Genomic DNA, 15,967 nt, shown 5'->3' with positions numbered 1-15,967 from the left:
AACCTGACTTTACTACTGTTTAATTTAAATAACTTTATATTACCCCTAATTTTGTACTTTTACATTTTTTCTCGCGTGTTTTTGATATTGCGATATAGGTCTTAAATTGAATACTTAATGATCTTAAAAAGGTCTTAAATTTGACGTTATGATATCTGCAGAGACCCTGAAATCGCAATATGATTATTTTGTCCATATTGCACAGCCCTAGCAACAACCATAGGCCCTTTGCTTGGCGGAAAAAGAAAACAGCATTCCAGGAGAATAAATATGACCATAGTTGAGCACAATCATTTCTAAAACCAGAATTATTTATTTAATCTACCGCATTTAATAATATTACAATTGTTTTGAAAAAGGAGAGCAATTTTTACTGTTAACACTATGGAACTGAATTTAATTTTTGCATAATAAGCCCCCTTTAAATGTTTTCAAATAAATAAAAGCTACTCCAGGATCTAAGATGTCAATGTACATCCACACAATGGCTCACTGTGAAGTTTTGCGTTTTGAAGAGTGTGTTTTGACGTGTGCCAGCAGATGACTTGCTCGGCCGAAACTCTTTCCACATTGAGTACAGTGATGCGGCTTTTCTCCGGTGTGAATTCGCTCGTGTGCTTTCAGGGTTGCCGAATGAGTGAAACTCTTGCCGCAAAGCGAACACGTGTAGGGTTTTTCCCCCGTGTGGATCCTGAAGTGCTCTGTCAGGTTGGAGGCTTTATTAAAACTCTTGCCGCAGTGCGAACACACAAACGGCCTGACGCCACTGTGCAATTTCTGATGCATTTTAAAAGCGTCCAGCTGGATAAAACTCTTCCCGCATGTCGAACACGAGTGAGGCCTTTCTTCTGAGTGGCTCTGAATGTGGTATTTTAAAACAGATGCAGATGGGAATTTCTTCCCGCAGTCTTCACAGCTGTAAGGCTTCACTCCAGAATGCAAGCGTATGTGTTTCCTGAAATTGTGCAGCCAGGTAAATCTCTTTGCACAGTGCGGGCAGCTGTAGGGTTTTACACCGGTGTGAATCCTTGAGTGGTTCTTCAGGCTGTCACTTCGTGCAAAACTACTTCCGCATTGATCGCATACGAACGGTTTCTCCCCGGTGTGAATTCGTATGTGGATGGTGAGATGCTCTTTTTGTGCGAAAGCTTTGGCACATTGAGGGCACGCGTATGGTTTTTCTCCCGTGTGAAGTCTTAGGTGCATTCTCAGGCTGTCTTTACGTGCGAAACTCTTTGGGCATTGTGGGCACGTGTACGGACGCTCTCTGCTGTGGATGCTGCTGTGGCTGATGAGGCTTGCTTCTAGCGTGAAACTCCTGTCGCAGTGAGGGCATGAGAACGAGTTTTTGGTATCTGTCGTTTGAGAATTGTTTTCAGGTTCTCCATGTAAGAAGTCCTCATCTTCATTCAGTTCTAAGTTTTCTTGCTTCACTTCCTTCAGGTCTAAAAATGAACATAGACATGACAACATGACAGACAGATGTAGACATAGCAGACAGATTCACTTTTATTTTCCTTGCACCATTCACACTAGACGCGGAAGAAGCGTCAAACGCGAGTGATTAACGGCCTTATTTACATGGGGCATCAGCTTCAACTCTTCCCATTCACTTTGAATGGGTGACGTCAGGCATTGCCGAACTGCACTGTGGATCCATCTGCGCCGCTTTAGTGGCATTGCTTGCAGCAGAAGTTGGGACTTTCTCAACTTTTCAAATGCTGACGGAAAGGTCAGCCAATCAGATCGCCTTATGCAAATACACCAGCTTAGACAGTAGCCGATTGCTGACTAATTTCAATGGCTATGCAATCGCGTCAGCCCCAACTTCAGACACGGCCTCTGTCAAGCGTTGACACTGAAGCGATGTGTGAATGGAGCGTAACATGTTATGTCAATGGTAGAGGTGTGAACCTACACTAGTCTCACGGTTCGGTTCGGTTACGATTATCAAGCCATCGATTCGGTTCAATTCGATATTTCGGTGCATCACGGTGCATTGACGGTGCTTTCCATACACAGTTTTATATTTTCTTCGTAGCAGCATTTCTTGTATTAAAATGTATGAATATATTTATATTTATATACTATTTGTAATACAATTTTGTCGTTTAATACAAACAGTCAGAAATATAAACTGTACCTTTAAACAAAACAAGCATTTAGCAAATAATATAAACAAATATAAATATCCAGCTCAATTACTGATCCTTGTCTAGTTCTCTTACACCCCTTTAATTAGTCACACCCTAAAAAAAAAACGGTTGCGATTGGCTCTTGCGCGCTGCGTTCTTCACAGATGAGTGATGCTGATAAGCGGCAGGGGCGATCTCACAGCTGATGTATGATAGACACGGTGGAGAAAACTCTGCAGACACACGCTCGTTCCTGTATGCAAAAGTAACGCTGTAAAACAGCCGAGAAGAGAAGAGGAGCCACGCCGGCAGGTCAAATGGGCCACTGTGTGTGTGTGAGAAAGAGAGAGAGACAGAGCGCGCGCGAGAGAGAGAGAGAGAGAGAGAGAGAGAGAGAGAAATGGAGTAGGCTACTTTCATTCTCTCGATCTCAGTGAAATAGTGGCTTTTGTTGTATATGTCAGTGAAAGACTGATCCAGCAAACACACACAGTGAAATTGTGCACAGTTTATGAGTTTTAAGCAGTTAAAGCGCTGTAAATACTCGCGATCGCCTCCCTCGCAACAGAGCGCATATGATGTAAATGACGTCAGGAATAACCGGTTATGATTATTACCGAACCGATACCGAATTGTCCGCTTCTGCATCGCAGTGCACCGAAAAAACGATTATTTTTGACACCCCTAGTCAATGGAAATGCGCGAATAGACATCCTGTGGTGCAATACGTGCGAATGAGGCAGTACAAATGACGTGATTCGCACGAGTTGAGTGTTTTGCGCGACTGACTCGCTTACACCCCATTCACAAAGAGCATCAGTGTCGAAGCTTTCCATTCACTTTGAATGGGTGACGTCAGGCGTTGCCGAACTGCATTGTGGATTCGTTGGCGCTGCTTCAGTGGCGTTGCTCGCTGTAGAAGTTGGGACCTTCTCAATATTCAAGCGCCAAAGGAAGCGTCAGCCAATCAGACTGCTTTATGTAAATACAGCAGCTCAGACAGTAGTCAACTGCGGACTAATATGATTGGCTGACGCTGCTATGATGTTTGCGTCAGCCCCAATTTCAGACATGCCCTTTGTCAAGCGTTGACGCTTAAGCCCTGTGTGAATCGGGCGTTCATGCACGAATCACTAGAGTTGGAAAAATTTGAACTTCAGCAGACATTCACGCCACGTTAACCAATCAGGAGCTTTCTCTTGTAGGGGCATGCTTACGTAGTGCCTGTTGTTGGTTTCCCGGGGGGAAATTCTCCTGTCGACACCGGACAACAGTTAATCAAACTGGGCTGGACTGCTGAAAGCCTCCATTATCCAGGTTAAGTTTCTGGAGGAGTTTATGAACTCACAGCTGGGTGCACCTCTGAAAGGATCTATTGGACTCAGACACGCTCCAAATGAATCAATGCTGTTTTAAGCCTTTATAAAGCACATAAACACAGCTATTAAGTCAATAAAATCCATGTTAGCCATTTGGCAACAAAGCTAATCAACAGGCAGACAGAAGCCCAGCCCATCACGCGATTCTGTGTCTGTTGTGAAGCGGATTTGACGTGCTAATGAAGCAAATAAACTCAAAATGCTCATGTGTCCATTTACGCGTAAATATCTCGATTTAAAACAAACCTACGCCGAAACTTTTACAATTTAGCTATGTGAATAAAGGCTTTTTAAATTTTAAACATTTTTCAAGTGCTTGGACTGATTCCTGTTGTTGTTTTGAATAATACAGAGCTGTTCTGTACCTTAAAGCTCTTCAGTACTCAACAATGAAAATTAAGAACAGACACCAACCTGTTTGCTCCTCAGTTTCTTCCTGTTTATAGATTCTGGATGTTTCTGAATCACCCAGGTCATCGATCTCCTCTTCAACAAACTCCATCTTTATTTCCTGCTCGATCAGATATAAAATATAAGCCAATATTAATTTTGTTTTGCATTAATACTAAACTACATGTGTGTACACCATAGACAGTAAAAATGGTGTATACCAAATTAATAAACAAACCAATACAATGTAAATGTGTCCTACATAATGCAATACTTGTTTTTGAGGAAACAAATAAGCAAAGACTATCATACTTAGTTTATTTTGTTGCTTGACATAATACAGACAGTACAGATAATACACATAATAATACACATAATACAGTTTTAATACCAATAGATTTGGTCAAGCATACTTAAAGCAAGAATAATTTATTGCTTTATTAAAATACACAGTTTATATTAAAAAATTATCTACAAAATACTTATGAATTGTCATTTTAATTGTAAATCTTTACACTTTGTCACTATTAATCAAACAACTATACCTTTTTTCCATTAGCAGCCATATGTTTTTAATCATGTTAAAATATAATCAAACATAGTATGCTAAGTATATTTCACTTGTGCTTTAATATATTTCAAAATATAAGTAAATGTCAGTAGTTTTTGTTTTATTTTTTACATAGTAATGTATTATATACACTCACCGGCCACTTTATTAGGCACACTTGTCCTGAGTATTTCAGAAACTGCAGATATACTGGGAATTTCACGCACAACCATCTTCTAGGGTTTACAGAGTATGGTCAGAAAAAGAGAAAATATCCAGTGAGCGGCAGTTCTGTGGGCGCAAATGCCTTGTTGATGCCAGAGGTCAGAGAATGGCCAGATTGGTTCCAGCTGATAGAAAGGCAACAGTAACCTAAATTCTCTCCACAGTCACCAGATCTCAATCCAATAGAGTACCTTTGGTATGTGGTGGAACACATCATGGATGTGCAGCCGACAAATCTGCAGCAACTTTAGGATGCTATCATGTTAATATGGAGAAAAATCTCTGAGGAACATTTCCAGTATCTTGTTGAATATATGCTACGAAGTATTAAGGCAGTTCTGAAGGCAGAAGGCGGTCCAACATGGTACTAGCAAGCTGTACCTAATAAAGTGGCCGATCAGTGTATGTCTATGAACATACAATGTCTATGAAACATTATTTCCTTCATACTTTGTTTTCACAAACATTATTACAAACATCTGACACTTTTCTTTCACTCTTGTGCTTTCTTTGTATATTAAAATCAAACGTAAACTAACCCAACATGATTAATTCTGATTAAAACATTGTTATGGAGTTGAATGTCAAACTCATACACGTTTCTACCGTTCAATTAAGCCTCGCTATAATTACAAACATCTGTATGCTCATTTATAGAGTATTTACTGTACCTTTTGTCGCATTTTAATCAAATACCCCGCTCTTCGTGACTCTGGGCTTTATATGCTGTTTCTGCTACTAACAGAAGACAGCTTTCATGTAGGACCGCAAATCTCTTCCACTGTCGTAAACATCATCAACCGTAGTGCGCCTGCGCATTGAGCAGCTAATGTCATCCACGTGTCTTCCTCCAGGGGGCGAAGAAAGCCAAAACACAAATAGAGCAGATTCAAATCTCAATCTTCATTTCTTTATTGGAGAAAATCAAAGTATAATCGTTTGAATCTATTCACTGTAATGATTGATATTATCTGAGATGCACACCGATATTAGACAAATGCATCTCCATCATTTTATAACCCTTTCTTTTTGTGAAGGCAAGCATGCCAAGATAATTCAAATATTTCATTTATTTTATTCTATATGCCTCTTAAAATGTAACAGTGATGATGAACAAGGCAATACACCAAAGACAATGCCTTTAGTATGGAATCAGTTTAGTCTCAAAAGAAATTCATGCAAAAGACACGATGTACACATGCGTAGCCAAAATCACGTGCATAAAATCAAATTCACGTGCGTAAAATATTTATTTATATTCACAAAAAATTTTCACATGCTCAAAATAAAAATACATTTTCATAAAATACGTTTCACAAATGCAAAACACCATTTGCAAATGTATAGGAGTGTACAAAAAGTTTTGAATGTTTAAAACTTGCGAGTTTATCCTGAATGAGAATGTGCAAATCCTCTTTCACGTACGACTCTCCCTGGATACGAGTGTGAGTATTTTTGTAACTCGTACCTTTCAGCCAATCAGATGAGAGCTGTAGTCAATGACACCAACTCTGCGCTTCATTTGCGCAGACTGTTTCTCTCCAGCATGGCGAACGGAGAAAGCAGCAGTCGCAGTCGCACTTTTATTCATTTATTTAATTATTTGACCATAGAACAACAGATCAACAATCGATCATTTACGTTAGATTTTTAAACATTCATTCATTCATTTTCTAGGTGGCTTAGTCCCTTTATTAATCCGGGGTCGCCACAGCGGAATGAACCGCCAACTTATCCAGCAAGTTTTTACGCAGCGGATGCCCTTCCAGCCGCAACCCATCTCTGGGTAACATTCACATACACTCATTCAGACACACTCATACACTACGGACAATTTAGCTTACCCAATTCACATGTACCACATGTCTTTGGACTGTGGGGGAAACCGGAGCACCCGGAGGAAACCCACACGAACGCAGGGAGAACATGCAAACTCCACACAGAAACGCCAACTGGGCTCGACCCAGCGACCTTCTTGCTGTGAGGCGAACGTGCTACCCACTGCGCCACTGCATCGCCTAAATGGGAAATTTAATAAATAAAAAAAATTATTCTCGTTAACTTCCGGCCATAACCATATCCGATCTAGCAACAACCCGGTAGAAACAGGTGCTGCTGATCAGCTGACTATTTAATTACCCGACACAAACGCTGCGTTAAGTGTGATGTATAGTAATTTTAAGTATTTAGATAACACAATAAATGTAATACAACTTATTTTTATTTAAGTGCAACATATTTTGAAAGATCAGGGGCTTATGACAGTACATCAGGGGCTTAAGCCCCCAAAGCCCCCTCCCTCGCAATGCCAATGGCACCATGCCATGGAAGAATGAATGTAGAGGAAATCATGTGCTATATGCAATACTTCAATACAATGATAATAAAAGCTATTACAATAAACATCTTCGATGTCTCAGAATTTGTTGTTACCCTAAAAACAGAGTAGAGTGGAGGAACTATGACGTCACCTTGTAGGTTGAACTGAACTTAAACACTGAAAACTACACCGTTTCAATTTACTATCTTCTATGTGAAGCTGCTTTGACACAATGAAGAGCGCGGAAGGGGTGATTGTTATGTACGTGAAGTGAAGAGCAGGGATATGAAGACAGCTGTGAGTTGGGTTCGATGCACATGGGGACCAAACCGAAATGCTAGCCAGACTGACTGGCAGTGTTTTTGGGGGGCTAATTCAGAGACAGAAAAATACGGCAGATGGGTCTGAAATACGGGAGAGTCCCGGGAAAAACGGGAGTGTTGGCAGGTATGTCACCCACTGAAGCTAAGCAGGGCTGCGCCCGGTCAGTACCTGGATGGGAGACCACATGGGAAAGGTTGCTGCTGGAAGTGGTGTTAGTAAGATCAGCAGGGGGCGCTCATCCTGTGGTCTGTGTGGGTTCTAACGCTCCAGTATAGTGATGGGGACTCTATACTGCTCAGTGAGCGTTGTCTTTCGGATGAGATGTTAAATCGAGGTCTCTTTGGTCGTTAAAAATCCCAGGATGTTCTTCGAAAAATAGTATGGGGTTATCCCCACCAAATTTGTCCACTGGCCTCTGTTCATCATCTGTTCATTCGTCAATCATCCCCATATCATAATTGTCTCCTCTCCACCAATCAGCTGGTGTGTGGTCTTCGACAATATCGCTGCCGTAGCGTCATCCAGATTCTACCCAATGTGTAAAGCGCTTTGAGTGCCCAGCAAAAGCACTATATAAATGTAAAGATTTATTATTATTATTACTATTTTTATTATATTATTTGCACAAATGCATAATTCTCATGAATCGCCCGTGTTGAAAAAATCAGAGCTTTGGTGGACATTTGCGCCATGTTGACCAATCAGGAGCTTGCTCAAGCGGCCGTCATACAGTCAGGAGCTCCCGGAGGAGTCGGTGGAACGCTTATAAGCTGGGTGTGCCTCTGAAGGATCAAATGGACCCAGAACCGCCGCCGAATGAGTCAACACCATTTTTCATCCTTCCATATCACACAAAAAAGCAGAGCCACCCTCTCAACAAAATCAATCTCTGGCATTTTGCAATTAAACTGGAGTGATTTTGCATCTCTTCGGAAATTAATTTCATGCACGAATGAAGCGAGTCAACTAAAAATGTTCAAGCAGTTAATTATGCACAAATAGCGATGTGAACACCCAATAAACCTGTATCTGTTTTTCCAAAACTTGGAAAATGCCATGTCAAAATTCCATGACTTTTCCAGGTTTTCCATGACCGTATGAACCCTGATTTGACCATAATCCAACAACACAATATGCTTACAGTTCAATCAATAATATTTACAGCTTCTTTACATTGTTTAACTACACAAACAAGTGTAAAATAAGAACACAATAAAGTGAACATAAGTAACATCAAATGGCACCAATCGTCAATATTTAAGAAATAAATAAACCCAAAGGCAAAGAAAGATTTAAGGTAATCAGACTGCAATAATTATCTTCTTGAGAAACTTCATTCAGTCATTTTCCTTCAGCTTAGTCCCTTATTTATCAGGGGTCGCCACAGCAGAACGAACCGCCAACTATTCCGGCATATGTTTTACACAGCGGAGGCACTTCCAGCTGCAACCCAGTCCTGGGAAACACCCTTACACGCTCACATTTACAAACATTCATACAGTACGGCCAATTAAATTTTTTCAATTCAGCAGTGGTGTAAAGTAACTAATTAGAAATACTCAAATTACTGTAATTGAGTAGTTTTAAAAATGTGAACTTTTACTTTGCCTTGAGCACATTTTTACTGCAGTGTCGGAATTTTTACTCCACTACTTTCCTTCAAACTGCAGTCACTATGTTATTTCTTTCTTGTCTACGGTGATAGGCTAAAGTAGAAACCTCAGTCGTGTGACTCCCATAAAAAATTAATTAATTAATAAAAAATAAACATAGAAACTCACATAGAACGTAAATCACATCAGACTGAACTACCTCAAGACATGGGCAATTTATAAATGCAGCAAACCTTTTGGAAGCATTAAAAATGTCTAAGAAGATGCCCAAAATCTGTACACGCAATAACCCAGAGACTTTATGCTTATAGACTGCATGCCACTGATGAGGAAATGAAGGATGTCGACTGTATGATGATGACTGAAATCGCCAAGAGCCTTAAACAATCACTAAATGGAATGATTGAAGAATGGAAGGAAGATCCGAACAAGGAATGGAAGGAAGGACCGAAGAAATAAAGGAAGGACCAAATGAATGAAAGAAGGATTCAAGGAAGGATTGAACAAACTAGGGAATGAAGGAATAAATTAATGAACTACGAACCAAATAAGGAAGAAACAAACGAATGAAGGAACGAATGAAGGAAGGACTAAATGAATTAAGGAACGAACGAACAAACAAATAAATGAAGGACAGAACAAACATTGACTACGTTTACATGGACACCAATTCAGCATGCGATGTGAACTTCCATTAAAACAACACTCTTCCAGCAGTTCATAGTTGCATCCAATATCCCGTTTGTCACGGAGGGTGTGCATGAAATGTTCGTGAATAAAAGTGAAAGTGCAAAACTGTAATTAAAGTCGACAAATTAAAAATGAAACACCCGAAATTCCATGAAACTGCGGAGGAAATGTGGACAGGGCGGTGACGCAATGACGTTAATCGAATTATGTGCTATAACATGTAAAGTGGAATCATGAACGTAACACTCAAAAAGCAACTCATGTAAACACCTTAGTCTTGTTATTCTCTTAATTAGATTAAAGCAAATAATTTGATGACTGATGTCCATGTAAACGTAGTCAATGCAAGGAAGGAACGAATATAGGAAGATCACTAGATGCACTACAGAATGGTACGTTTACACATCCCTGCACAAACTGCATGTAAACTAGAGGTATAAACCTACAATGGTCTTACGGTTCGGTTACGATTATCATGCCATCGATTCGGTTCAATTTGATATCTCGTTGCATGACGGTGCATTGACGATGCTTTCCAAACAAAGTGTTATATTTTGGGGAGGGGCTATAACAAGCTGTTTGTATAAACACACACACACACATAGACACACAGCATCACGCTGTCTCTCATTTGCACACATACACAAACATAGACAGCACCAAACAAATAAACACACACACGCACGCACACATGCGCGCTTGCTCGCTCGGGAGCAATATTGTCGAACCGCCCACTCCTGTTCAAATTACACCAGAATTACAGACCGCTCCTGCGCTTTATTCGGAAATATATTCCCGCGCTGCATGATATCTGGTCGGGTTTTGCGACAATGGTATCCAGAAGTATCGCTGTAACAGCCGAGAGGAAAAGGTGAAACGGGCCACAGTGAGAGACAGAGAAAGAGAGAGAAATGGAGGTCACTTTCACTCCCTCAACCTCAATTCCCTGTACGTGTCAGTGAAAGACTGTCCAGCAAACACACACGCAGTGAAATTGTGCACAGTTAATGCGTTTTTAAGTAGTTGGCGCCTGGAGTTTTGTAAATACCCGCGCTCGCCTCCCGCATATGAGGTAAATGACATCAGTACATAAAAACCGGTTATGATTATTACTGAACCGATACCGAATTGTCCGCATCTGCATCACGGTGCACCGAAGAAACAATTAATTTTGACACCCCTAATGTAAACGCAACATCTTTTCCCAGTGCAATACTCACTACTCTTGAGTATTTTTAAAAGGTCTACTTTTTTCTCATACTTTGAGTAATATTTACAACAGATACACTACATTTTTAGGCAAGTATTGGTACTTTTACTTGAGTATGACTTTTCAGTACTCTTTCCACCACTGCAATTCCCTTATAGCGCATGTGTTAGGACTGTGGGGTAAACCGGAGCACCTAGAGGAAACCCACACCAACACATGAAGAACATGCAAACTCCCCACAGAAATGCCAACTGACCCAGTTGGAACTTGAACCAGCGACCTTCTTACTGTGAGGTGACAGTGCTAATCACTAAGCCACCTCCTTAAGAAACTTATCAGGGACAAGTGCTTCTAGTTTTCAGAGCATTTCAGCAAACTGAAAACCAACTTTAGCTCGTCTCAAACAACGTACTTCAACAATTAAACTAAACAATGCTCACTGTGATGGTGTGACATTTCCTTGTGTGATTGAGAAGATTCTGTGATGATCTGAAACTCTTCTGACATGCAGGACAGTAATACGGCTTCTCCCCAGTGTGAACTCGCTCGTGCAATTTCAGATTTGAAGACCAGCTGAAACTCTTCTCACAATAGGAGCACTTGTAGGGTTTTTCTCCAGTGTGGATCCTTTGGTGGTTTTTCAGTTGTTCGGCTCTAATAAAGCTCTTGCCACACTCCAAACACACGTGATTTTTCTCCTCAACATGTATTTTCTGGTGCCGCTGACAAGCGTTCAACCGTGAAAATCTCCTTTGGCACAACGGACATGCATAAGGCTTCTCATTTGTGTGAATCGTCATGTGTAGTTTTAGATTTGCAGATGATCTAAAATTATTACCACACTGCTCACAGGTAAACGGAGTTTCTCCAGTGTGAACGCGCAGATGTTTATTGAGGTCAGTCCTATATCTGAAACTCTCCCCACAGTGAGTGCAGAGATACGGCTTCTCTCCAGTGTGAATTCGCTCGTGTCTTCTCAAATGTACCGACTGGTTGAAACTCTTCTCGCAATATGAGCACTTGTGAGGTTTTTCTCCAGCATGGATGATTCTGTGCCGTTTCAGATTGTCGGCTGTAGAAAAGCTCTTCCCACACTCCAAACACACATGATCCCTCGCTTCATTGTGTGTGTTCTGGTGAAGATTATAACTGTCCAGCTGTGAGAAGCTCTTTCCACATTCAGTGCAGATGTACAGATTCTCTTCACTGTGAATGTTCATGTGCATGTTCAGGTTTTCTTTGCTCGTGAAACTCTTTCCACACTGAGGACAGCTGTGCAGATGTTCTGCTTTTATTCCTTCAGTGTTGAAGTCACATTTCTCATCCTCTTCAGTCAGATCTTGTCTTTGCTCATTCAACTCCATCCAGTCTAAAATCAACATCAAGTTAGGGTTAGTTCAAGTGAAGTCTGATTTAATAGCAGGATACTACAGAGATGAGCTTCGCAGCGCTTGGGGTTGTTTTTTTTTTTCTTTGTGCATATATATATATATATATATATATATATATATATATATATATATATGCACAAAGAAAAAAAAAAAAACATCCCCAAGCGCTGCGAATTAAATCAACATTTAAAAATGTCGGAATTAATAATGATAATCAATAATAATTAATAATCAGTCAGAATTATTAGTCTCCTTTGAAATTTGTTTTCTTTTTAAAATATTTCCCAAATGATGTTTAACAGAGCAAGGACATTTTCACAGTATGTCTGATAATATTTTTTCTTCTATAGAAAGTTTTATTTATTTTATTTCGGCTAGAATAAAAGCAGTTTTTAGTTATTTAAAAACCATTTTAAGGTCAATTTTATTAGCCCCTTTAAGCTATATATTTTTCTCGATAGTCTACAGAACAAACCATCGTTATACAATAACTTGCCTAATTACCCTAACCTGCCTAGTTAACCTAATTGACCTAGTTAAGCCTTTAAATGTCACTTAGGGCTGTACATAAGTGTCTTGAAAAATATCAAGTCAAATATTATTTACTGTCATCATGGCAAAGATAAAACAAATCAGTTATTAGAGATGAGTTATTAAAACTATTATGATTAGAAATGTGTTGAAGAAATCTCCTCTCTATTAAACACAAATTGGGAGAAAAAAATAAACAGGGGGTTAATAATTCTGACTTCGACTGTACATTTTGGTAAAGTACCATCACAGATCTTGGACTAATCTTTAGGATTAAACAGAACTCCTATGTCCCGTTCCCATAGTGGTTTCAAGGAATTATAAACTGAGGAATCAGAGTAAATTAATAAACCATAGAATTTAGAAATAAGCCCTTTGAATGTGCATAATTTCAACAAGATTCTTTACCAATATATATATATATATATATACAGTTGAAGTCAGAATTATTAACCCCCCCCTTTGAATTTCTTTTTATTTTCTAAATATTTCCCAAATAATGTTTAACAGAGCAATGGAATTTTTTACAGTATGTCTGATAATATTTTTTCTTCTGGAGAAAGTCTGATTTGTTTTATTTCGGCACAAATAAAAGCAGTTTTTAATATTTCAAACACTATTTTAAGGACAAAATTATTAGCCCCTTTAAGTTAAAATCTTTTTCAATAGTCTATAAAACAAACCATTGTTATACAATAACTTGCCTAATTACCCTAACCTGGCTAGTTAACCTAATTGACCTGGTGAAGCTTTTAAATGTCACTTTAAGCTCTATTCACCTTATTCTCCGGCAACGAGTGGGCGCTACCATTTGAATCTTTTTGTCTCGCGACTTCCGGTCACATTCACTTCTATTCATTTTTTGACGTTAAAAACTGCTCGTTACACTGCTTGATGTTGCAATTTGATATTTTCTTATTATATTATTCTACTTGGTCTGTGTAGTCATGCAAACATTTGTTTGTAGAGCAAGTAGTTTGACCATTTTCTGCCGTTTATTATTCCTAGTCATTTCTCCCATAGGCGACTGAATCGGAAGTTCTAAGACAATCGCGAAAACAGGCGCACTTCCGCATTTTAGCATTTTAGAATAAGTTCAATAGAAGTGTCTTGAAAAATATCTAGTCAAATATTATTTACTGTTATCATGGCAAAGATTAAAAAAACTGTTATTAGAGATGAGTTATTAAAACTATTATGATTAAAAATGTGCACGGGGGGGGGGGGGGGGGGGGCAATACTCTGTTTAATCATATAAAGCACAAATGAAATCAAAACTAACCATTTAATTTTGTTAGCTCACATTGCTAGTTTTGTGGTGAAAAATTCATCTGTGCATAAAGTTATTATTTACTTTATTAAAAAAAAAAATGTGAATAAACCCGTTTACCTTAAAAGTGACAAGTTATATTTACCTAAATATGTGGGTAAAGCAGGGCCGGAGTGGGACTCGTTTTCAGCCCCGGGGTCCGTTCTTCGTACATGGGTTACTCAATTAGCTGGATTTGGAAATTGATGATTTGACACGATCCAGGATCGTTTTTCAAAACTCACCTGAGACTTGTTGTCATAGCAACAGTTTAGGTAGCTCAAAACTATTTGGGAGCAGGCTTGTTTCATATAAACAGCTGAGATCGGATCAGTTCTAGCAAAGATAATACAGAAAATATGTACCGAACGCTGATATTATCTTACAGTAGTTATACACTTGGGAAATAATAAATATATATTTTTAACTATATATATATATATATATATATATATATATATATAGATAGATAGATAGATAGATAGATAGGTAGATAGGTAGGTAGGTAGGTAGGTAGGTAGGTAGATAGATAGTTAACTATATATGTCGATGTTTCCCAGAGATGGGTTGCGGCTGGAAGGGCATCTACTGCGTAAAGACGTGCTGGATAAGTTGGCGGTTCATTCCGCTGTGGTGACCCCGCATTAATAAAAGGGACTAAGCTGACAAGAAAATAAATGAATGAATGAATGAATGAATGAATGAATGAATGAATGAATGAATGAGAACATTAAAGGGCAGCCAAATCTCCAGCACTATTCTTTAAAACATCACAATGTGCTTTTCTGCAATATCTGAATATATGTTGTAGGCACCTATTTGTTTGGATTTAATAACTAATTTTATATGATGCATTTCAGTTTTAAATATTGTTTCTTTAAATTGATTACATTTGAGTACTTAGAACATTCATACATGTTGTTCGGATGGATATTCTGTGCATTTTCAGTAAAGTAGAATCAAGAATGTACACCAACCTGTTTGTTCCTTATTATCTTCATGATTAATTCTGGACGGTTCTGGATCACTCAGATCATCGATCTCCACTATAATAAAGTCCATCTTTTCCATAGTAAAACTTGGAGTTTCCGAGCGTGTATCAGCCCAGAGATCTCACCGTGAAGAGGAAGGAGCCTGTGTCACAAATGCAACCTTCAGGTTTAATGCAACTAAACAAAAGTGTAAATAAAAACTAATTAAAGAAGATATTTAATATTGACTTATTATAGTCTGATATCTTTCAACTGTGGTATTTTAAATGTCTTAAGGGTGTAATTACAGATAAAATATATAATGTAATAAATACAACATGCAATATTATAATTAAGGCATTGAATATTAAAAGCATTTCTCTTGACAAATTAAATGTTCTAGAGACAGAAAATGCTATGTCCTCTAGAATGACAACAATAACAACATCAACAACAGCAATAATAATAATACTGTGCTGTGAAGGCATCTTTAGTTAATTTGCACGGTAATAAAATAAGAAACACTTTATTTGATTATTTATACAGCACTAATATGATATTTTCATAATGTCAGTGCTATTTTTGTCTGCTTGTATAATATATTTTATTATTATACATTATTTTTTTAGCTAAATACAACAAACATGTATACCCAGTACCTGTAAACTAAATTATCCTACTATAAACATAAAGCTTTATGAGTTAAACACAAAATCATCTCCGATGCTGAGGACAAAAAGCTAAATATATGTCGTAATCACTTTAAGATATCTGTTCCTTCTTCATATTACATTTAATCGGAAAACACTACAACAACAGACATGAATATCGTTTATTTACAAAAGGCTCTTACTCTGTACGCTGCCATGTTCCTGCCGCGAACGTGTCAACAGCTGTAGTAAACCTCCGCACCGCGCATGCGCGTTTCG

General features: G+C 38.6%; 2 protein-coding genes across 4 annotated transcripts in view; one reads left to right on the top strand and one right to left on the bottom strand.

Moving 5' to 3' along the window:
* Nucleotides 1-15,967, top strand: part of nlrc3l (NLR family, CARD domain containing 3-like) — a 480,833-nt gene that overhangs the window by 182,407 nt on the left and 282,459 nt on the right. The window lies entirely within an intron of this gene.
* On the bottom strand, nt 291-15,929 carry zgc:162962. 3 transcript variants are annotated; one of them, XM_021466289.3, is made up of 5 exons: nt 15,892-15,929; nt 15,045-15,201; nt 11,277-12,205; nt 3,929-4,025; nt 291-1,445 (listed from the first exon to the last, which is right to left on the bottom strand). In XM_021466289.3, the coding sequence occupies exons 2-5, from the start codon at nt 15,136-15,138 to the stop codon at nt 490-492; spliced, it is 2,076 nt and encodes a 691-aa protein (XP_021321964.2). In that variant the 5' UTR covers nt 15,139-15,201; nt 15,892-15,929; the 3' UTR covers nt 291-489.

Source organism: Danio rerio, chromosome 15 (assembly GCF_049306965.1).
Source record: "Danio rerio strain Tuebingen ecotype United States chromosome 15, GRCz12tu, whole genome shotgun sequence".
Classification (NCBI taxonomy): Eukaryota; Metazoa; Chordata; class Actinopteri; order Cypriniformes; family Danionidae; genus Danio; species Danio rerio.
The sequence above is the reverse complement of the archived record's forward strand: the minus strand, read 5'-3'. Positions and strand labels throughout refer to the sequence as shown.

What these genes read in the sequence shown, in the direction of transcription:
- zgc:162962 (XM_021466289.3), bottom strand. Translation starts at nt 15,138, where the DNA reads ATGGAAAAGATGGACTTTATTATAGTGGAGATCGATGATCTGAGTGAT. An exon ending in AGATAATAAGGAACAAACAG is followed by an intron (nt 12,206 to 15,044) that starts GTTGGTGTACAT and finishes TGTTGATTTTAG; the next exon opens with ACTGGATGGAGTTGAATGAG. An exon ending in GGAAATGTCACACCATCACA is followed by an intron (nt 4,026 to 11,276) that starts GTGAGCATTGTT and finishes CTGATCGAGCAG; the next exon opens with GAAATAAAGATGGAGTTTGT.